General features: G+C 50.7%; 1 protein-coding gene across 1 annotated transcript; it reads left to right on the top strand.

Moving 5' to 3' along the window:
* The first annotated feature begins 4,932 nt into the window (after window positions 1-4,932).
* On the top strand, window positions 4,933-18,257 carry LOC134516709 (mucin-19-like). The gene is made up of 9 exons (XM_063337215.1): window positions 4,933-5,314; window positions 9,120-9,557; window positions 10,873-11,008; window positions 13,316-13,404; window positions 15,120-15,183; window positions 16,191-16,318; window positions 17,108-17,220; window positions 17,681-17,837; window positions 18,211-18,257. Exons 1-9 carry the CDS (start codon window positions 5,260-5,262, stop codon window positions 18,255-18,257), a joined length of 1,227 nt encoding a protein of 408 aa, XP_063193285.1. The 5' UTR covers window positions 4,933-5,259.
* The last annotated feature ends 4,511 nt before the right edge of the window (window positions 18,258-22,768 follow it).

The following is a 22,768-nucleotide window of genomic DNA, read 5'->3' as shown; positions in this document are numbered from 1 at the left end:
GCTGTGTCTGATCCTAGAGAGCCGCCTTTCAGATAACCACACTTACTCCCTTTTACCTTTATTTCATTAAATCCTGCTTTTCTTCTGTGTATTCTGCTCTAAGGCAGCTGAACAATGAGTATAACTTTTCTGCCTAGAGCACTAGGTGGGTTTGACCTGCATCCTCAACACTCGCTGCACCCAAGGCACAAGTGGTCCATTTTGGAGTTCTTCACATTGTAAGACCCTCTTTTTAACTGATGGGGTCTCATTAATTAGATGTTTAGTGCTGCTTGTGAGAAAACAAACCTGTGGACTTAGTTCATGTGTTATCATGGCTGGATAAACCATCAGATCTCTGCTGTAGTACCACAACTTTCCTTTGGCTATCTCTTTTTTTTTTTTTAATTATTATTATTCCTTATAAATCCAAGTGCAGAAGGAACACACTTTTAAAAAGAAGAGGTTTGACTTATTTGTTTCAAAGTGACTGTAATTACTCTTTTTTATTACTTAAATTCCTTTGGCTCCCTTTTGTGATGGGAGTTTGAGAAGACCAGTACTACCTTTTTGGGGTTTAGAGGGTTTTAGTCTTAACTCTGAAGTGGTGTGTCCTCGCTCCCCAAAGCTGTGGTGCCATCACGTGGCCGTTTGGTCACGTACAGGTTCCAATGTCTCCAGAGCACAGAAATGCGTGTCTTCCTTCAGGACCACTGATGGCTTTGCCTTGTTTTTTGTTTTTTGGTTTGTTTTTTTTTTCCCCTCTTTTACCTGTGTAGAAGCGTCTTGGCCTGCCTCTTGGGCACAACGCTGGTTTCAGTATCGTTCAGGAGCAGCACAGCACGGCAGAACTCCTCTCCTTACCTGAAATGAAGGAAACTCCCGGTGGCCTCCTTCCTGCCTCCTCCTAGAGTTCAAGATCTACCTAGAACTGTAGAGGAGTCTGGTCATAATTCTGTAGCAGAGGTCCCCCTGACTGGGAGGCTCATCCACTGCATGTCCTCGTAATGGTTTTGCAGGTAAGCTACTGTAGAGCCTTCAGAGGATGGGCTGCGTTTACATTGCTGACTTGCAGACTGTTGACTGGCTGTTGGACCTGTGTTCCTAAAGTCTGAGCTCCTGTGCTGTTTTATGAGAGTCAATTTATGTACCAGGGAGGGACTTGGAAGAATCATAAAAGGGTCCTCTAAGATCATCGAGTCCAACCATTTACTTAACACTGCCAAAGCCACCACTAAACCATGTCCCTCAGCACCACGTCCACCTGTCTCTTAAATACGTCCAGAGATAGTGATTCAGTCACTTCCCTGAATGGCCTGTTCCAATGCTTGACAAACCTTTTGGTGAAGAAATTTTCCCTAATACCCAATCTAAACCTCCCCTGGCACAACTTGAGGCTGTTTCCTCTTGTCCTGTCATTTGTTACTCGGGAGAAGAGATGGACCCCCACCTCTCTACAACCCCCTTCCAGGTAGTTGCAGAGAGCGATTAGGTCTCCCCTCAGCCTCCTTTTCTCCAGGCTAAACAATCCCAGCTCCCTCAGCGGCTCCTCATAAGACTTGTTTTCCAGACCCTGCACCAGCCTTGCATCTGAAAGGAGGTTCTGGATTCCCAGTTGCATCCTGTGGGTGTCGGGAATGCTTCGGTGCTGTTGGTTTCATCAGTGAAGGAGGAAGTGGTACCTGCTGGCCGGTACCTCTTCTGTATGCAGCCAGGCTGTGGTGTGACGTGCAAGCTGCACTACTTGAAGAAAAGTTGTTTTCCAAGAAAAGCAGCTGTTGGAAGCCAGCTTGCAGTTTGCCTGAATATCTTGCTCTTTCCCAGGCAACAGACGCAGCCCAGCCCCTCCTGGTGCTCGCTCACCAACAGGGTGCAAATAAGGGACACACTACCACAGGGCCGCAGTCCTGTCAAACAGCTGGCCGCAGGACCCCAAGGACCGTCAGTTCCCCTGGCATAAGGGGAACAAGATAGTTTTGCAGTAGCTTGCTCGGCTTGGAGCATGGCAGGCATTGGCACTAGGACAAGTGTCTGTTAAGCCTAGGACCCTAGCAGTGACAGCGGAGTGGTGGATAACTATGGGAAGAGCCTAAGGATACAAGAATAAAGTGATCTTTCTGCTCTCATCTCTTGGCAGTTAATAGGGACTTTCCAACCTTAGAGGTTCACCCAGTGGCTGTCACCATTTTCAGGCTGATGGATATGTCCATCAGCTCTCAGCTCATGCATTCCTCTCCTTTTCACTGTAGGTGGGACCTCATCTGGGGATTTTCACCCCTGCAGCACTTGCTGTCTCATCCCAATTAACAAAAGCTGGGGTGGTGGCAGCTCACGCTTGACATTGGGAAGAGGGCTGCTGTTTGAGAGACTCTTCCTGCCCAGTGTTTCTTATCAAATAAGTAGCTCTCCCTGTAAACAGAGGGGTCACTTGGGTATCTAACACCCAGGTGACTTGCAGCCAATTGATGCACAGTCCTGTGGTGGCCCTCGGGTTTGCAATGCCTGGGTAGCTCAGAAATCCAAGTGTGCCCTCAACAGATGAAGTGTCTAATGGTACTTCCCTCACTTGCCCGGCTTGGATGGAGGTGTGGTTCCGGGCAGCCTTGGCCAGCAGCTGTCCTCTGCAGGCTAGGCAGTGCATGAGAGGTGATATGAACTGCTGGTGTGTTTGCGCAGGATGCCATGTTCTCGGGAGAAACGTCACCACTGCTGCCTCTGCCCTGTAACGAGCCAGCCAAGTTTTGAGGGTGGAGGGCAGAGTCTGGTTTATTTGGGGACACAGGTTCACCACCCATGGAAGAGCAGCCGAACTGACAAGAGGGGGGCTGTGTGCCAGCCTAGGACATTGCTTTTGATCAGCCACGACACCGTGTTTTATTCTCTGTGAACCAACTAGCAAAAGCATTTAATCTCAACAGAGACGAGCCAGGGCAGGTCGGGAGTTTATAAATTAAACTGTTAGTACTTCTCTGCCCTGAAGTGGTGTCAGACTTTTCAAGAGTATTTCCAACTTGCCCAGTTGCTAAAGCAATGGAGAGGTAAGCAACCTGTCTCGCCTCCCAGCTGGGCTCTGGTAGCTCATGGGTGAAGGGGGCTTTGAGGGCACAGAATGGGGTTTAAGATGCAATTGCCCCTTCTCTTCCGCGTGTCGGTCTGAGACCCGCAAGTGAACGCATCGTCACAGTGGTGAGGGTGCTTCTTAAGTGCTTTTCCAGTGTGTGTGTGTGCTGCAGCTGCTCAGGAAATGGGTAACTTGCTCCCGGGGCTTGGGGGTGTGGGGAAGGCTCGCCACAAACGAGGGGTGCAACTCATGGTGTGGAGGGGACTGGTCTGCCATCAGCTCCTCTCGCGGAATAAATCTCACTGGTGTGTTTTATCAGTGCCCAGGGCTGCCTCAGCCTGCAAGGATGCTGCTGCAGAAGTTGCCCACCGCCCCAGACCCTCGGCCCACAGGCTGGGCTGCCAAACGGACAGCCCTGCCACAGGTCCTTGTGTCATTTACACAGACTGAGATCAAACATCCCACACAAAGACTTGTAGAACCTATAAATCCATGGTGAGAAATGTCCTGTTGAGAGCCTGCCCGCCTGCAGGGAAAGGGCAGACCTCCCTCGCTGCCTTGCCCACAGCAGCATCTCTGCAAGGGGCTGCCCCTGCAAAGCTGCTGAGTTTGGGCCTAGGGTTGTGTCCTGAAGTCTGATAATTTGCTTTCTATCTGTGAGCAATTCAGATTAAGGTTCTATTTGACAGTGGGAAGCCAGCTGACTGACCTATACCCACCCAAACTGGTGGTACCAGAGGCGAGGAGGCTGCCCTGTCTCCCTGCAGCTACCATAAGGCATGGTAGCATCAACAGTCTCTTGCTACTGGAGACAGAAGGGCATGAGAGTGTCCCCAGCAGAGCTGTGGGTACCAGAGAAGGTCCTTGGGTAGGAACTGGTGGGTGCTTGCATGCCCCGTAGCAGGGTCTGTGCCTCTCTGTGCTGCTGGTGCAGGACGTGCTGTGGGGCTGCACAGGCCGGGGTGGCATGAGAAACCTTCCCTTGCGCAACCTCCCGGCCGCTGCGGTGGCCGTGTAATGTAGAGGAGCAACCACACGTGCAGCGCAGTGCTGCCAGGGCACTACGTGTGGTGCCAACCTGACCCTCCCTGGGCCGCTGTGGGGATAAGCCTGGGGGCTTGGGTTAGAGCGTGATAACGGTTGGCTCAATGTGTTGAGCCCTACGGAGGATTTTGGAGCACGAAAGACACGGGCAGCATACGACGATGCCCGATTGTCTCATCGAAAGTGCTCTGCCTGTGGAGCATCCGCAGTCCTACAGGAGTAGCCAGCTGTTACCTGAATTTGGGGGAAGATGTGACATACATGAGATGCGACATTCAGCCATACGCGAAAAGAAATCCTCTATCATGGTGGAGGCTCAGCAATGCTGATTCCTAACCGATGGGGGCAGAGGGAAATGTGGGGGGGGGAATCTTTCAAAGCAGGGCTGTAAGGTGAGGGAACCACAGGGACATCCGTGTCCTTGGGCAGCACGGGCAGGAGGCCCCGGCCTCAGGGCGTGAACAGCAAGCAGGACAGCCACCGGATAACATGTGGAAAATGGGATGGGGCCTCGCTAAACATCTTCCCCTCAAAATCATCATAATCAGGATCATTAAGTTTGATCCTGATCGCAACAACTTGATGCATCGAGTTGGCCACCTTGGGGGCAATGAGGCAGGGGTTAAATTCTGACTGGGAACGATCTACACTCGCCAGAGGGGGAATTTTGGTTACAGCAAGGTTGGTGCCAGCTGAAATGGGAGCCACTTTGAACTGTGGGCTCTTCTGGGGTTGTTTTTCTTCTTGCAGGAAATCCTGGGTGTCTGAAAAATGAAATCCTTTCCCTTGACGAGGTCACGGGGGGCTGGCCAGCAGCCAGGCACAAGGGCTCCTGCACGGCTCTGCCCGTTCCTCTCTCCGAGACCATCGCTTCCTCCAGGACGCTGCTTTTGCGCGTGTTTCTGCAGGCCGCAAGGAGAGGCTTCGATGCGCTCTTCTGCTCGTGATTTAGTTTGCGCCGTGCTTTGGGAAGGCCGGGAACGTCTTAAGACTTATTGCAGCCTCCGACCATAAAACCCGCTTTGTCGGGGGGAGGTTGACTTGACTGAGCCGCATGATCCGAGTCAGGTGACAACATCAGGCACACAACCGGAGGAGGATAAACAGTCGGGTGTAGGAGACTAGCTGCTGAATCCTGCCTTTTGACACGCTGTGTTACGACTCCTCAGGGAAAAATGAGCGCCTGGCCCTCTCCTCTGCTTTGGAGCTTAACCACGGCGTGCTTAACAGGTAAGTCCTCCTGAGGTGGCGTTTCTCTTCGCTGGCTGAGGTCGGTGGTGGGTAAAGCCGTGATGGGCTTGTGAAAGCCCTGGGCTTCACCATCTCGGGGTGCTGCGGAAGGGCAGGGCAAGAGAAGGGGAAGGAAGGCAGGAAAGGAGAGAAGTGTTGAAAGACGTGCAGTCTCGGCAGCGGGCTGAACACTGCAAGTATAAAAGCTTGTTTTTTTCCAGGGGGGGAAAAAAAAAGGTGGAAAAAATAGAGCCCCATTACTCTGCGTATTGAGGAGCTGCAGTGGCCTCTTTGTGGCTTTATCTTAGACCCCAAGGAACAAGATGCCCCAGTATCTTCGCTTTCTCGGACTGTTTTGTTAATTGGGTCTTTAGAGGAGCAACAGCATATGTAAAAACGGCTGAGTATTTTGGTAATCATGCCTTTACCTGCTCCTCTCCTTGTTCTTCTCAGCCTTTTGTACTGCTTAGCTATATATATATATATATATATAAAATCTGTGTTCTTATAATTAATATTTTATATATATATAAAAAAAATCTCTTCTTATAATTAATATTTTTGCTGTGTGGGATCTGCCAAACCTGTTGCACCTTCCAGGGCAAGCCTGGCCACGAGCAGCTGGAGGGTGAACGTAGGGTGAGGTGCTGCCCTCATCCCTTCTCTCAGCAGCCAACCTGCCTTCGGGGGCTGCCAGGGGCCCTGTGGCCACCTCCCTTTGTGGAGTGCGAACCCCTCAGCCCTGTTAGAACAATGTGTGTTTTCCAGAGTTCCTTGGCAAGGGGCAAAACTGCTCCGAGCAATTACCTGCCGAGCCTCGTCTTTAGCTGCGGGCGTCCAGGGCAGCCAGAGCACGTAACAAGGTACAAGCCGTAGCCTGGCACTCTCCTGAAATTAAACAATTTGGGGAACCTCTCCGTTTCAGGAGCCAATTATTCACCTGCTGAATTCCCCAAAGACGATTATTATCCTTACCTAGATCTGTAACTGTTGACTTGGTTGTGTTTTGTTTGGCTCAAAGGGTTAGTTTTTCGGACTGTGCGGTTGTGCAAGATGGACGGGAACAAAAATAAGGGAGTGTCCGTCCTATTTCTGCATTTTGTGGGTTCCTGGCCAGCGTCTGTGTCCCTCGCGAGTGGGCAGGGCTGCCTGCCGTACGAACCAGGAAGGATCTCAGCTCTGCAGTGGGGAGTTCTGTAACCTCCCCTGGCGTCCTCAAGGCTCTTGGAGTGAAACATCGTGCCAAGGCGTCACACAAAGACCCGTCCTCGAAGTGTCCCTGGGGGTGCTCTTGTGGATTCACAGCACCCCTAAAAAAAAGGCTCTAGAAAGCAAAATCACAGCTCCCTGTCAGACAGTGTAAGTGCAGGAGAGGAAATGGTCTGATGCAGCTAAGGTTGAGTACTGTTTTTCCACACCTGAGATACTATAACTGGTAGAACAAGACATCACCCATTTTGACCAGGTGCTCAAAGCTATTTTTTTCCAGCCTGCCTACTTATTTTTTTTTTCTCGAGAAGTTGTTTAAATGAATTTATGAAGTACTGGCTACTGAAGGCTATTGATGGCTACTGAAGGCTATTGATGGCTACTGAAGGCTATTGATGGCTACTGAAGCTTTGCAATCAACTCTTTAATGGCTACTTTAGCAATATGTTATGAAACGATATTTTCAATTTAAAAGAAAAAAAAATAAATCTATCTTAACACTACCACCGTTTAACACCAGAACCGACCAACCAAGGGATACTTGCCAAAGAGGCAAAATTCAACTAAAAAAAAAATAAATCTTTTTTTAAAAAAAGACAAACAACAAGAAAATTCAGCCAGCTGTGTGCAGCCCAAGATGCTTAAATCCACAGCGGTGTCTCTGGCTGGCAGAGCTGAGAAAATGCTGGGGAGAGGCGGCTCCGTGGGAGATCAGACTTTGATCCCAGTGATCCTTCTGAGAGCTTTTCCCAGGAGAAACCCGATGGTGCCCTTGACTTACTGCTAGTGTTTGCTCTGAAATTAGTTCAATAAACCCCGGGACCGATGTGGCTCGTTGCCAGATGTGAGGACAGAGAAGCGGAGTGGCTCCAGCCCTTGAGGCGGGTGGGTCAGACGAGGGGAGCTGTGCGCCTCGGTCCTGGGCCGAGGCATGGCCACGGGAGCAGCGTCCCCTGTGGGTGCTGCTCTCCCTGCCAAGGACCAATGCTGGTGTTTCCAGGTCACTTGGATTTGGGGCGAACAAATACGCCACAAAACGATCACTGTTAAATTCGGTGTTTCTGTTTTGGGAGCCACAGCACAAAAATGCGGGCAGTGGCCCAGGCGGCTGGGTGGTCATCTGCTGCGGTCCTCAGTAGTTACAGGAAGATGGGGCTTTACCCTCTGCGGAGTACAAAGCAGGCAGGATGCAATAGGAGGGAGTGCTCCCAACGGGCTCTTCTTGTGATTGCAACTTTGTAAGGACTCTATTATTCAGCGTCCTGATCTTTCTGTGGAAATTTAATTAAAGTTACTAGTCAGCTTGGCCTGCATCATCTTGTTCCTACCACGGAGGTGCTAAGCACTGGTACCCATGGTGCTCGGTCTCACGTGGTGTATCCCAAATTGAGAGAGAAGTCAAAGGCTGGGGGAGAACCAGGCTCGGGAAGAAGCCTGCAGGGACCCGCGGGTCTGCAGCCAGCTGGTGCTTGTGCTGTCACCACTCAAAGATGTGGCCCCTCTGACTCTCCAGCCTCTCATCCTGCTCGTGCCCTTCCTCATCCACATCTCACTGTCGGGTGTCCGCTGTGCTCTTTGGGCTGCTTGAAACCCATAAAGCAATTTCTTAAAACAGTCCTTTTATTTTCCTTGCCAATGGTCACTGGATTTCAGCAGGTCCTCTTGCTGTGGTGGCTTAGCAGATGTGTGCTTGTTGTGAGCCTGTATCGGCCACAGTCGCATACTGATGCTGTAGGAAGTTGGCTGTGTTCAGAAGCTGCAGTTATTTTAGAGTAAATCTCTGCCCTGAGTTTCTGACCCAAGCTGATGCGACATTTGCTGTGGCAGGAGCTGGCTATTCTGTTTTTGCGTTGCTTCACTTCGTTTGCTCAGCACCACGCTGCTAAATTAAAAGCAACTTGCTGCTTTTCATGTTTAGTTTTATGGGTCTCTCCTCGGTTTGGAGACCGGGAGCCATCCCCCATGGTTGTGTGCCGAGAGAGGGCTTTTGCCAGCAGATAGCATTTCAGTCCACTACGTATCACGGCAAAACAACTGGAACTGCGGTAATACTCCTTTTCTCTGAAAATTACAGCTGTCCCACTCTGACGGGGGGGGGGGGTTCAGAATCAAGCCAAGCAAATCCTGGCCTGCGGGTGCCCTTCTGGTTACCGGATGTATCTCCAGAACAGCTTTAAAAACGAAAATCCCAAACCCATGACTCTTCTTTGCTGATCCCTTTAAGGGAGATGGGATAAAACAGCCAGCTACTCGACAAGCGTCTTAAATCAGATTGTCGTGGGATCTCAGGGTAAACTGTCTTCAGCTGCTGCTAACGAAAATCAAGTGTTTCAGGCAATTCTCACACCCTTTTATCTAAGAGAGTCACACCTCCTGGACACCGGCATCTACCCTCCTGTGCCAGGGAGGCTCAGATGCTGCCTACGCTGTTTGTCTCCTTGCTTCTGTACTGCTCCGTAGCGGACCGTAGCAGAAGGGATTTTCTGAACATCAAGCAAGGATACACGAGTTAAGCAATTGGTAAAGACCTAAAGGGAAGCCTCCATCAAAAGAAGAACAATAATTTGGCCACTAATTTTGTTTTCTCTTCTCTTAGGTATTGCTTTAGGCCAGACAACCACCACCCAGGTCCCCATTGCATCAACCCAGGTGCCTCCCAATGCAACCAGTACCGCGGCCTCTGCACGCCCAACTGCCTCTGCAACGCTCTCGGCTGAAGTGGTATCAACCACTGCAAACCTTGTCACGTCCACGGCAGCGCCTTCTGCTGATCCAAGCACAAAAGAGCCAGGTCAGACTCTGCCCACCACCACGGATGTGACTGTTCTCACCTCTGGCAGCACAGCCACCTCTCAAGTGTCTACAGAACTGATGGCTGTGTCCACCAGCACCCCAGCATCCCCTCCAGGTGTGACCACGTCTCCTGGGGTCCCATCAGCAGCTCCATTCCTCACCACCGCCAAGCCCTCAAACTGCAGCAGAGTGAATGTGACGTCCTGTGCCCCATGCTCCCCGGGGACGTTTCCTAACGAAGGTAAGAGTCCCTGCTCGCCCCGGCTCTCTCTCTCGTGTTAGGTGGAAAAGTGACTTACCAAGGGAGGTGAAACCAACACACGTTCTCACGTTGGAGGCTTGGACAGGGAGCAGGAGTGGGAGTTAATTTGTTGCACCTTTCTGAAGTTAAAGATCTGGCCTTGTGCTGTCCGTTGGTTTTCCCGAGGCCTCCCCAGCAGGATGAAGAAGCAGCAGGGCTGTGGCTGCAAAGTGTAGCTCAAAGGCAACCTGGCGTATTGGCAGGATGATGTTGTTTCGAAGTACAGTGCCAAATATAAGGACAGTGTCCGACTATCCGTCTCAAACGTTTGGAAGAGAAGCCCCACCATACAAACAGCATTTTCACTTGGGCTTGAGAAACCACCTGGTTTCTCTGTTGTGGTCAGGAGTCCATACTATTACCTCTTTCAGAAGTTATTTATGTGTCGTAATGTGGTTGGTTTGTTTGTTTTTGGTTTTTTTTTTTTTTAAAACACCACCACACCACCCCCAAAAAAATCCCAAATAAAAAAAACCTCACCAACCTAAAACACAAGCCATGTACCTTCTGCTTATTTCCCCCACTGCAGGGCGCTTTTAAAGAGAGGAATAAGCAGCTCTGGTGCTCTAGGGTAGATCCCCAGAGGACAGGAGGTAATTCCCACCAACCTTCGTGTGCAGGATGTTCATCCACAGGATCTTCTCCTCCTGCCTGTGCCGCAGCGCCGGGGGGACTGGTTCCCGCAAGCAGCGGGATGGCGGGTCCCACGGGTGCGGCTGCAGCAAATCCCACGCGATTGCTCTGCGGAGCCTGGGCTTGTTTTGTGGAGCAGAGAGGGGTAGAGCTCGTGTGTGGTGGGAATGCCACCGTACCTGTGCTCAAAGGAAAGCTGTTGCTGCTCAAGGCATGTCCTCTTCTCTGGGGTTTTACTCTTCAGTTCGGCTTCCCTCAAGCCTAACTTATCAGAAATCCAAAGGAGTATGTTGGTTTTGTTTTTTTTTTTTAATTTTTTGTTTGTGTGTTGGAGGGAAAACAAGGAAAACCCTCCCAGCCCTTCAAATTAAGAGGGGAAAAAAGTCATCTTAATTACCAGAAACCCACACTGATAGACTCGAGACCTTAGATCACCTCATGGCTGTTCTTCAGCTTGCTAACGACGCGCAGCAGCATCATTAGCATCAATATGACAGTTTTCTACCCCCTAGGACTGTCTTGCTGGAGGGGTTGCAACCCAATGCTGTACATCCATTGCGGTGACCTGTCCTGACAAGTCAAGTCTCCCACTCCTGATCCTGACCTTTTTGTTCCCATTTAGACACCTTGAGCTGCTCGTGCTGTGCGGGGGGCTCGTGTGCGGACCCCGGTGCCTGCGCCTCCTGCCCGCTGGGCCACTACCAGCCTGAAAGCGGGCAACCGTCGTGCCTGCCTTGTCCGCGGGGGCGTTACGCCACGTAAGTGACCGAGCCCCTGGGCAAGGGGTGGTGGATGTTCTCCCTCAAAACGCTTCCTAGCTGGCAAAAATCTCCCTTGGGCTGAGGGAAAAGTGCTGCCAGGGTGGTTTCTCAGTGGGAAGCGCAGGGTTTTGCTTCCCCAAGAGGAAGGGCAGCTCAGGACCTGCTGCCCCAGCGCCCACCCGTGGTGGAAAACGCTCGGTGTCCGTGTGCTCCTCAGCTTCTTGCAGGGCTCTATGGCAAACTGTGGCCGGGAGCTTGTTCTCTGCAAAGCCGAAATAGCTACGTGCCTGTGAAACGGGCTGTCCGCCAGGCTGTCCGAACCCTGGAGACAGCCCCAGGCTGCCTTCAGTCTGTGCTTTAAATGAGGTCCCCGTGGGGCAGGTGGCGGTGGGAAGGTGTGCCTTCCCTTCAGTGCTGCTGGACTCTTCTCTCCAGGAAACCCTGGTGGGGGGGAGCTCCTCCCAGGGGCTTCCCAGCAGCCGGCTCCAGCTCTCAGCGGGCTGCCCTTTTCTTCTTCCATGGACTTTTGTACATATTAGGAGAGAATACATTTTTTTTTTGTGACAGAGGGGCTCTTGGGAGTGAAGTGTGGGTTCATCTCCTTGGCTTTCCTTTGGGATACCTCTGGCCAAATGGCTTCATCTCTGCGCTTTGCTTAATTTTCTCAGTCTCTATTTTGTCGCCTCCAAGGGTTGTCATTACATTTGGGTTTCTGGCAGCTAAAGCAACACCCTCAGCCAATACGGTGTGGAAAAGCTCACACGACACCCCAGCCAGAAGCCCAGCCTTGCAATTTCCCCAGGCTGCCTTCTCCTGGGGACGCTGGGCAAGTGTCCTCCGGCTGCGGTGACACCCACACGTGCTGCTCTCACCATTTCTCATCGTGTTTTCCCTTGCTGTATCCAATGTCTTCCGCAAGCAACCAGTGGGTTTTGTCCCTTGGGCGGCTGCAAGGACAGGAGGGGTGGCAAGAGCTTCCCGGGACCGTGTCCCTCGCAGAGCGGCTCCGTTTGGATCAGCCCTGAACAGAACCTGGCCGTGGGGAAGGGTGACCTGACCCTGCAGTTTGATTGCAGCAGCCCATGAGTTTGAGGGGCCGCTGGCTTCCTCCTCCATGCTCCCCCCTTGCTGGTGGTGCAGTGGGGACCTGCCTTACCTTATTTACCCCTCCAAGTTCTTTTTAAAAAAAAATAAATAATAGAATCAGGAGCAAGCAGTCTCCTGGGCACCACGCAAAGGCTGCTGTTGGGATGTCGGAGAGGGAAATGCGGAGCTGGGGACCAGGAAGGAAGGGCCAGCAACAGGGGCTGGGGTCACGAGACCTGGGGGTGGACCAGGAGAAGGGGGGATGCGGAGGGGAGGGGGTCCAGCAGACACAGCGTGTGCACGGCCATCTCCATGGCAGCGTCCCCGGCCTCAGGGCTCCGATGGGATCGTTTAACATTTCTGTGGTATTTGGAGACTCCAGGCTCCCCTGAGCTTTCAGTGGGTCTGGCTGGTGCAGGCCCTGTGTTGGTTTGTTTTAAGGGAAGCTATGTTTCCAATTGATTTTTTTAATTTATTATTATTTTTTCCACAAATCCCGCTCAGCCTTGGGGTTTCTGAAGGAACTAAAAAGCGTGTCCTTGTTTTCCTCCAAAGCATCCCTGAGTATTTTAACAAATTCTTATACCCACATGCCTGTTGTTGGGGATTTGGCGATGAACGCAAAGATTTCCTCTTTTCTCTGCCTTTCCTTCTTTCCCTCCCCCTCCTCACGGAGGTCTAACATGCTACATCCCCTTTCCCACAGTCCCTGTTATTTAAGGTCAGGACTCTCACACATCAGTGCCGGGGGTCTCCCTCCTTTTTGCGACTCCGAAGCGACCTGACTTTCAACAATGGAGCGACTCCTTTTAAAATTGCTGATGGATGCTGAACACGAAGCACCTTTCTGATTCAATTCAGTTCCCAAGCGTGGATTTAAGAGCCTGACTTTAAACCGAGGTTTTTAAGCCTGGCTGCAATGTCTTTGTCAAGATACAGAATTTAGGCTCTGAAACCCATCCCTTTCCACATAGCCCACAGGCACAGGGCATCTCTAACGTTAACAATACAGAAAACGTCATTTATTTTTTTTCAGTGGACCTTTAACATTCAGGCGAGTTCAAATCATTGGGTTTTTTTTCTGCCTGAACTCCTTTATTATAATTACCTTATTTCTAGACTTATTAGCGAAACAAAGAGTTGTGCTCTGCTCTCTCAAAGTGGATAGGGGCTCGGGTCACCTAATAGAGCACTCACCTCTGCTCGGGTCTCTCCTAGCTTCACAAGGAGCACCGCATGCCTTCCCTGCCCACCCGGTAATTACGCTAATGAGTCTGGGGCCGCAGCCTGCAGAGCGTGTGAGAAAGGTAGGCTTTGCTTTGTATTCAACCCAAATGCATTTTCGTCAGGCTCCGCCATGCTCTTTCCCATGGCCAGATGCAATTACCAGGTAACTTAAAAGCACCGAAGAGTAAACAGGTTATTTTGTTCAGGCTAAAAATAGCATAGCAGATCTCTTCCCGTTCTCTTATTGACGTTTTTATTAAAATGGAAAGAAGAGACCTCGGAGCCGCGCTTCTGTTTGCAACGAGCTACTACTACCACTGCAATTCGCAAGCCTTTTCCAGAAAGTCAGGAAAGAAGCTTTATGAAATTCAGTTATAGCACAAGGAGGAGGAGGGTGTCAGGGAAATAAAGTATTCCCCTATTTTTTTTAATGTCAAAAATGAGTCTAATCCATCTTTGTTTTCACTTAGGCAACCTTCTGCAGCCTGAATGCTAAATGTAATACTCTCCTTATTCCCCAGACATTAAAGGCTGGGTTTGCAGTGAGCTGCTCGGCACCTGGCTAATGCAATATGAGCCCGGTACAATGTGTTCGCAGACAGAGTTAAAAAAAAAACAAAACAAAACAAAACATGTTCAAAACAGACCGGCATTTACTTATGCAAAAACCTAATTAACACATGCAATGCGGCCGCTATTCTGTACACAAATTAAGCGCTCCTCATACGGGCACAACTGTTCTTTTTGAAAATCCGCCCACCAAACTGTTCGGCTGGTACCGACACCTTGGCTATCACTTGGGAAGTTTGGGCGGAAAGAAGCGGAACTGGTGACAGCGCTGCGGCGTCTCGCTCCCTTTACTCAGCCCGTTTGAACACTGCGTTGGACCACAGAGGAGTCTGTGCCGGTGGCCCCTAAATCATGCGATTATATATTTAAAGAGTTGTTTTTTCTCCTTGTAGGGAGAGGGAGGTTTTTTCACACAGGCACCCTAATTCTGCCCCATGTGGACCCAGGGCGGTGACCGATGTTGTGCACCATCAGGCACCTTCCCAAAACCACCCAGACTCCCAAGTGGCATTCTCCTGCCTTTAGAGGTTCCTGTTGGCATGGCAGGGACTCACGGGCCAGGTTCTGCCTGCTTCCCTGCCCCCGCCATGGGCATTTCACTCCTTGGTGTGATTTAGGGAAGGGTCTGGACACGTCCACGTGTCCTCCTGCCCTTCCCTGTCCTGGTGGTGCAGGGAGGGAGAGCGAACAGCAGATTGCTGCGCTGAGCAGTGCCATCCTGCTCAGCGAGTCTCGTGTCCTTCTCTTCAGAGGGAAGGAGATGTACCTCAGACCTCCTGGGGTGGGAGAATCCCTGGAGGGATGGGGGTGACTGGAGGGTTTTCCCCTGGCCAGAGACCTGCTCCAGCAGAATAACCCAGGAGTCGGCACTGGGGTCACCTATTTCAGCTTCATTCCAGTTCAACCTGTTGTGCTGGGAAGGTTGAAGAGTCTCTCTGTCTCCCTGGCAGGATCTCGGATGCGAGAGTGACACCAGGGAAATGCGTCCAAGCCCCTCCACGCTCACCTCAGCGTGGCAGAGGGCGTTAGGAACCTTGGATTGCGCTTTCACGGCTTTTGACAAATAGGAAATGAAGCATCCTGAGTTAGCCCATGAAATGCCCCTTGAAGCCTGTTGTGGGGAGTTGATTTGGTTGCTTGTACAATGGAGATGAGCAGATATCCAGGGATATGGGGCAGTGATGGTGGAGGAAGAGTCCTGCAGCCTTACTCTTCTCTTTTTCAGGGTATTTTAGCTCCAAGCAAAATGCAGCTTTTTGTTTGCCTTGCCTGCCTGGATCATTTTGCAAGTAAGAAGTCCACACGTGACCTTGGCTGTCGAGGTGGGGGATGGCCAGGGAGAGGGTGGTGTATTTCTGGTAGCCACCACTGAGCTAAAAGACCCAATGTAGTGGCCAAAGGCAAGTCACCTGCTAGTTCAGCTGTAGGGACGTTGGTGCTGAGCGCTGGTGAGAGAAGGATGGTATGACGGAGGGGAGGATCCCGGCTGGATGTGGGGTGGTAGATGTGATGAGGTGGTAGAGCGTCAGCTTGCGGCCCACCTCCACCATCCCCTCTTGCCAACGTTGCTGTGTTGCGTGGGCGTTGCACGCCCCTGATAAACAGACTGATACCGGCACAGGGATGGAGCTGAGCGTCACTCTGGGTGGTGTAGATTTAAGCTGAGCTGATGGTGTGTTTATCCTGAGCCAGGATGTGCAGAAGGCAGCAGCCAAACTACCCCGGCTGTGCTGTCATCTTCGGGCTGGGAGAGGCGCTGGTGGGGTACCTTGCGATGGGCTCCGCACCCTGCTGTGTAGGGATGCTCACATGGAAGTTGCGGGGTTTATACCCAAAGCAGGTGAATTGGCATGTGAATAATTACCTTCCTTCTGGCCTCGCTTGTCCATGTTACGCAGCAGATCTCTGCTGAAATTTGATTAAATTGCCACAAGACCAGATCCGTGTTACCGGCTGTATCTCCCGTCTCTCTCCCAACTCCCTTCGCTACCTGTTGACCAGTTCCAGCCAAGCTCACCACGGAATAGTGACTTCTGGGATAGCAAGTTCCTACGAGTTTCATACAAATAAGCACCCAAAGAGAGGACAGAAATGCCCCCATGTGCCCAGCCCTAATTAGACACGGGAGAAACCACACGGGAGAGAGGCACTATGAACGCCCCCAAATTGGCCAAATCTAAGCTCCTGGTAGACCCTGGAGACTTCAGTCTGTGCAAACATAAGAGAGCTGGCTTTGGTGGGCTGGGCTTGGAAGCGCGTGTCCTACAGCGTGGTCTGTCTCCGCTCCCCTCCCCAGCACCACCAGCTGCACGGGGTGTCTGCCGTGCCCCGGTGGCCAAGAGGCTCTTCGGGAGGCGTCGGAGGAGTGCACACCTTGCCTGCCAGGTACCTTCTGCAGCGGAGGGTGGGGGGCTGCCACAGCCCGTCTGGGAACGCGCGGCTTCATCACCAGAAGGAAGGATTTCTTCCCCAGACTCGTCACGCTTGCCCCAGCGGACCCTGGGGGGAGAGGGGGTTGCCTGAGGCTGGGGAGCAGCAGTGGCAAAGGGGACAGTCAGTGAGGGGAAGTGAGGAAATGACTCTGCTCCTTCCATCCATGTCTTAAAATAACATGGAACCGCAGGGGGTGAGTCAGCGGGAGGGCAGAGCGCTCCAGCCACCCCCGCAACCACCAACGGGGAGAGACGGCGAGCCTCCTCTCCGGAGACAGCACCAGGGATCTCTCGTAGTCCCGTTGCGTTTTAAACATGCAGAAAAGCATTTAGCACTTTGAGACCCAGGACTTCTGTGACCCGTCACTCCCACAAAGCTTAGGAAACTGAGCCGTGCTTTAAGCTTCGCTCAGCAAGTTTCAAACAGCTGGACAAGGTGTTTGAATCCAGAATTAGAGAGGATGAAACGCTGCCGACCTCCAGCTCCAACCTCCCCTCTGCCTGAAAGCCAGAGCTCGCTGCTAAACCCATCTCCCACCGTACTCCTGCTCGCACTCGCTGCGCCACGTCTAACCCCAGACAGCCCTTGGTCCCTCTGTCCCCGTTTGTTCTTTTTCCTGCCCCTTTGCCACCAAAGTCCAGGCCCAGCTTTTGTTACGCACATGAAGCATTTAATGCGTCTTTCTCCTCGTGGCTTTGAAAGCTGAATCATCCATCTGCAATTGCAAAGGCCCCGGGGTCTAGTCCCAGATCTTAATTTTGTGCTTATTGGCTATTTCAGGTACGTTCAAAGGTCCCAGCGACAGCAAATGCAAGCTCTGCAGGACAGGAGAATACCAATTACAGCGGGGCAAGGAGAGCTGTGACCTGTGCCCCGAGAACCACTACTGCCCTGTGAGTCTCCATCAGCTGGTTCGACAGCCTGGATTAACAAATACAGCTGTCCCGTGACAAGCTCAATACACTTCAGTTAACACCATTTTTATCTGAGCCTATTTCCTTTTCTTAAACATAGACAGAGCCCTGATGGAGGGAGATGGTCACAATTATGACAGCAGGAGTCAGGCTTTGTGCCACCCTTGGAGCTGCCCGGTCTCACTGGGCCACCTGGGGGAAGTCAGATCGGTGTATCCATTAATGAGGGGGTTTGATGTATGGACGTGCTGTATAATGACACCTTCTGCCCTTCACCCTACTCTAAGTAATACCGGAGGGGCAGACGGGTTGAATTTAACAATGTCAGGTTCATTTCTTGATTACTTTTTGCTGCTGTGTCACCTCCCTTCACGCCAGTTACCTTCTGCAGCCTTCCCCCTTTGCTGGCGCTGAGCAAGTTGCTTTTTCTCTCGGGCAGAGCCCAGACGTGAACCCGGTCAAGTGTCCTCCCGATGCCTTCTGCCCCGCGGGCAGCACTGAGCCAGCGTATTGCATGGAGGTCTTTCTTTACAAGGCTGGGGACTCCTGCCAGCTGACGCCCCTGATGGTCGTTCTCCTGGCCATCTTCTCGGCAGGTAAGTGTTGGTCTTCTCTGCCCTCTGGTAAAATTAGACACCTCTCTGCAGCTGGGCACCTTCACGTTAGGCCAACAGTGTTCTCTGGGCGGTGTATTTTATGTTTTTGGAAACCTGGATTTCTACTAAAGGTATTTCTACTTCCTTTCAATGCAAATGATAATTCTTTCCCCATTTGTAAGTAGGGATAGTGCTGCTGTTTGCTCTGAAGGAAGGCTAGCATGTTTTTTGTTTGTCCTTGGGAAGCATGTGCGTATATACACCCCCAAACAGGAATTTCTTGTCTGCCCACAAGTAGGAAAAAGGACAATTTCCTCTTGGTACGAGGCTTGAAGTTTCCTAAAAGCATTTTCCCCTGTAACTTTTGCTGCAGCCGCTTGTGCAGCGTTGGTTGTCCCGATGCTGCGGTGCACCTCGTAACCAACAGAAAGAAAGACAACCAGCACCTACCGAGTATGTGGGGCATCCCTCAGCCCAGATGCCACCTGCCATAATTAGCTCATTAGGGTAAACCAATGCGTGGATGAGCTTTTCCACCTGGAAGCCACACCACGAATGCTCATTGCAAAACAATGAATAGCGTTTGTAGCCCTAGGAAAGGGAAGAATAAGAGTTCTGTAGTTTTTAACCCAAGTTTGGGGGAGGTTTAATCAGAGGTAAGAGTTATGATGCAAATGAACAACTCTAACTGCTACGAACTGCAAAACGAGCAGAGGAGCAAGCTGGGAAGAGGGAAGAGGAGCCCCACTGTAAGTGCCACTTACGCTGCCAGCTCCCTTGACACACGGTTTTAATCTCTAAGTCATAGAGATGACTGAGTCATCAGAGGATAAGGAATTATAGCCTCCTATCCGTGGTTTCTGTGTTTTAAGCACAACACTTATGTGCCTCCTGAAGACCCGTTCTCCTGCCCAGCTGCCCGTTGTTAAAAGGCGGGGGGGGAGATAAAATAGATGTATTATTCCCCAGAATGAATGAGAGAGTGCAAAGCTGCTTCTCCAACAGCAAAGCGGGGCTGGTTGCTCTCATCAAACTCCTCTCTCGGCGCCTGAGGAGAGGGCTCTGTGGAGAGGACAGCAGGGGCTGGAGGGGCCGTAGCTCTAGCAGCACTGGTTGACTGCTCTTCTCCAGAGGGATGAAATGTCCCGGGGGGAGCGGATGAGGGTTGTTCTCACAAGCTCCTCCGCTGGCCCATAGCCCCTTGTGCCAGGCTGTAGTCCAAAAATCTGCCAAGACAGATGCCATCTGACGTGAGTATTAATTAGGAAAAGTAGATTAAAATGAAGCGTATGGAGAGCCTGTTCGCAGAGGGGCAACGGCCGATTAATCAGCGTTTCTCATAAACAAGTCTGAGGGTCACAGAACAACGGTTCTCGGTGACGTCCTGCCTCTCAAAAAGCTCGCTCAGAAGACGGGTAAAAGAAACAGCCCACACAGGAACCTGCGAGTCTTTCACGGCTGGTCTAACAGATCAGTTGTTTACTGTGAGACTGCCTGCTCACGCAACCTAAATTTGGAGGTATTTGTCTGGCCATATTGCATCACAGCGACAGATTTGTGCTCTTCTGTTAAGATCAATTTTCCCCGATTATGCTTCCGCCAGAAACAAACACACAGAATGTCGCAGGACTTGGTATTTGCCAATTACTTCCGTGTCTATGCCCAATCTAAAAGTGATTTTTCCTGACAGTCCTCACCTCAGTCTAGACTCGGAGTTAATCCAGGTCTGTTACTGCTCGTGCTTCGGTGCAAGCACCGCACAGAGCAAACTTCTTTCTCAACATGATCCTTCGGTGGGATCAGCAACGGATAAGATGCCAAGTAGAAAATAATAGTTCCACAGAGCAGAGAGTAAATGGCAGTCGGAAAGCAAGCTACTAAATGACTTCATTAAATCCTGCTGTTATTCCCCCCAGCTTCCAGAATAAAGGTGAAATGCCAAAGTTGAGTATTTATTATTATAGCCACCCAAACCTTTTTTTGTGCAGAATATGCAGGAGAAAAAAAAAAATAACATCCTTAATTTACCAGAAGAGAATACTTGAGTAGGGAAGCCCTAGAGCAAAGGACACCTGATGCTTCACCTTCCTCTCTGAAAATAACTACCCTTCCTTGCCTTCCAGGTGGAATCCTTGCTCTCTTTCTATTGATTCTGAGAAGGCGGCAAGAATACAGCAAGAAATCCTTAAAGTCTCTATTGCTACCTGGGGGCTCAGGACAAAACACAAGTTACGGGGGGACGGAGCACACAGAACCAGTCTACGCTGGCTGGTAGCCCAGGACATGCCATCAGCAGCCACCCGCTTCTCTTCTGCCCGGGGCGATGCAGATGTGTGCCTATGGGCAAGATGTTTAACCACAAGCAACCAATTTCTGTATTGCTAAATTAAGCGCTGAGAAATAAAACTCAGTTTTTGAGCTGTGGCTACTTGTAACCCACCCCAGCTGCCTGCTGTACCAAAACGGACTGATGGAAAAAGTCTTCCCTCTTCCATTCCTGGCTTCATTCACCCTCCTTTTGGGGGTGGGGGTAACCAAGAAACCACAAAACAGCAAACAATTATGTTTCTCTCGCCCTTTCAACAGTCAGCTCAACAAACTGAGCGAGGATTGACTGCTCCATTTATTGAGGTTCCTGTGCTCCAACAAGCACTTCCACCTGAGCAGGAACTAACATAAATGTGCTTTCTTTTAAGCATATGTGACTTTTAAAATATTTTTTTTTCTTTTTTTGCCATTCTCGAAACTTTACCATTACTTTAAGCAAGGATAAGTCAAGGAAAGGGATCCCAAAGCTTTCTCCTTCCTCTCAGCTGTGGGAAAACACGTGCAACAGAAATAACGGCCGATTCCTGGACAAATATGTCCCTTTTGTTTTCTGCTGCAAGGTGGTGCTTCATACTACAGCTACAAACGTGACTCAAAACTTCCAGCAAACCTCACAGGAATTGTTTCATTCTCCACCAAGGCACAGAGGGAAGACAGGGAACTTGTCTTGGCAACGCGTTGGGGCCAAATGGAGCAGCACGCTGCAGCCGCGGAAGGTGCCTCACACGTTTTTGCACGCCTAGGAGACCTGCCTGTACTGGACCCATGGCTTAAAGGCCCGTGCAGTGTTCTTGCCTCGATCCTCGACACTTGATTCACCTCCCACCCACCGCAGCAGCACGTGAGACTTGTACCTGTTTGCTCTGGCGAACTCCAAGCTTTCTCCTGTGCAGCTGGCCCAGTTTACCCCTCAGATTAAACTCATGTATTTGTATTTTACAGGGATGATTTCAAATTGTGCAGGTGTTTGTGTGGCTAGTTGACTCTTCTCTTCCTAAATTTTTTGTTTGCTGTATTTTTCCTATCATGTTTTTTCTTACAGTGCCATTTAGCTTTCTGCACCTGGTCCTTATGGCCATTTGAGGTCTCACCACCCTACCAGCCACTCAGAAACGCCCATCATGCCCAATGCTTCAGCTGCTCCATGAAATCATTACCTGGGGTCTCTTAACCTTCCCACCTTGTTGTCTTTCTTCCTCCTCCTAGAGGGAAATTCATACACGCTGTAGATGTGCTGCGTAACCTCAGACAGACCAGCCAGCTCTGACCCTTCGTCACAGCGCTGTGCTTCACCAGCTCCATGAGTGCTAGTAAAAATAGCATCTAATATTCAGTGATCAGTGCTTTTAAATGAATGTACGCTGAGGTGGAAGGCGGTGTTCCTTCTCGCATTAGTCTTTCCCTGGGCTAGTGCAGCAGCAGAGTCAGCTGAAGGAACCCGGCTGGTGGGGGGTTAAGTGGCTGCTGCCCTCAGCTGCTCATTCTCCTCTCCCCAGGGGAGTTACTGTGTTAAAAAAGAAATAAAAATTAAAAAATCAGTTCTCTGATCTCTCTCAACTATGTCAGGTGAATAAATGGATGGGAAGAGAGGTATGTTGTCCTTTGTTGTCACACAGAGAAGCTGTGGCTGCCCCATCCCTGGAAGTGTTCAAGGCCAGGCTGGATGGGGCTTTGAGCAGCCTGGTCTAGTGGGAGGTGTCCCCACCCATGGCAGGGGGGGTTGGAACTAGATGGTTGGCCTAGATGCTCTTTAAAGGTCCCTTCCACCACAAACCATTCTGTGATTCTAATCTGGATCAGCAGCAACATGGATAGTGCCTCTGACCCTACCCTGGAGCCCCCCACACCGCACGGGCAGAGCTCCCACATCCTCCCCCGCAGTCTCTCTCACACCCTCCATTTAGTAGACAGGCATGAAGTCGCTCAACTGGCACAAAACTGTGGCTTTTCACGGGAGCAGCAGAGGGACACAGTGCTGATGATCTCACAGCACAACAGCAATCCATCAGTATCAGAGCAATTTTCTGAAATGCTCTTAAATGAAATGTAGCCCCTGTCAGACATGGGAGATTCCACACATGAAGACAAAGCGGACCCAAACAAAAACCAGGCTGGAAAAGCAAAACGCAGCCAAATTCAGACCTGACCAAGCAGGAACAGCCCCAGTGACAGCTAATGGAACTGGTAGGACTGCGTGGCTCCAGCTCCAAGTCGTTACAGCCTGTAAAATTATGAGCAACAGAAACCAGCACCGTAACAGGAAAAACTGGACTGCAAAAAAAAGGTCAATATTTTTGTGATAAGCAACACTGAAAACAAGCCAAAGCACAAACATTTTTGCCTCCATATTAAGCTTAAAACATTACTCCCACAGAGTCTCTTAGGAAGTCCTGGAGCAACACCCAGTTCCCTCGCTGCCAAACCATGCTTGCCCTAGCATATACCGTTTCGCTTTTTTCTTTAAAGAAAAAAGAAAATTGATGCAAAAATAATTATATAGAGCTGTTTTCCAAAAAAGAATTAGCAACTTCTTAAATAACTAGGAATAGATTTTAATATTTAATAAGACACTGAAGTTTCTCAAGCAGTCAGCCATGGAATAA

The sequence above is a fragment of the Chroicocephalus ridibundus genome, chromosome 5 (assembly GCF_963924245.1).
Source record: "Chroicocephalus ridibundus chromosome 5, bChrRid1.1, whole genome shotgun sequence".
Lineage (NCBI taxonomy): Eukaryota > Metazoa > Chordata > Aves > Charadriiformes > Laridae > Chroicocephalus > Chroicocephalus ridibundus.
Note: the sequence above shows the minus strand (reverse complement) of the source record. Positions and strands in the feature narration are given on the sequence as shown.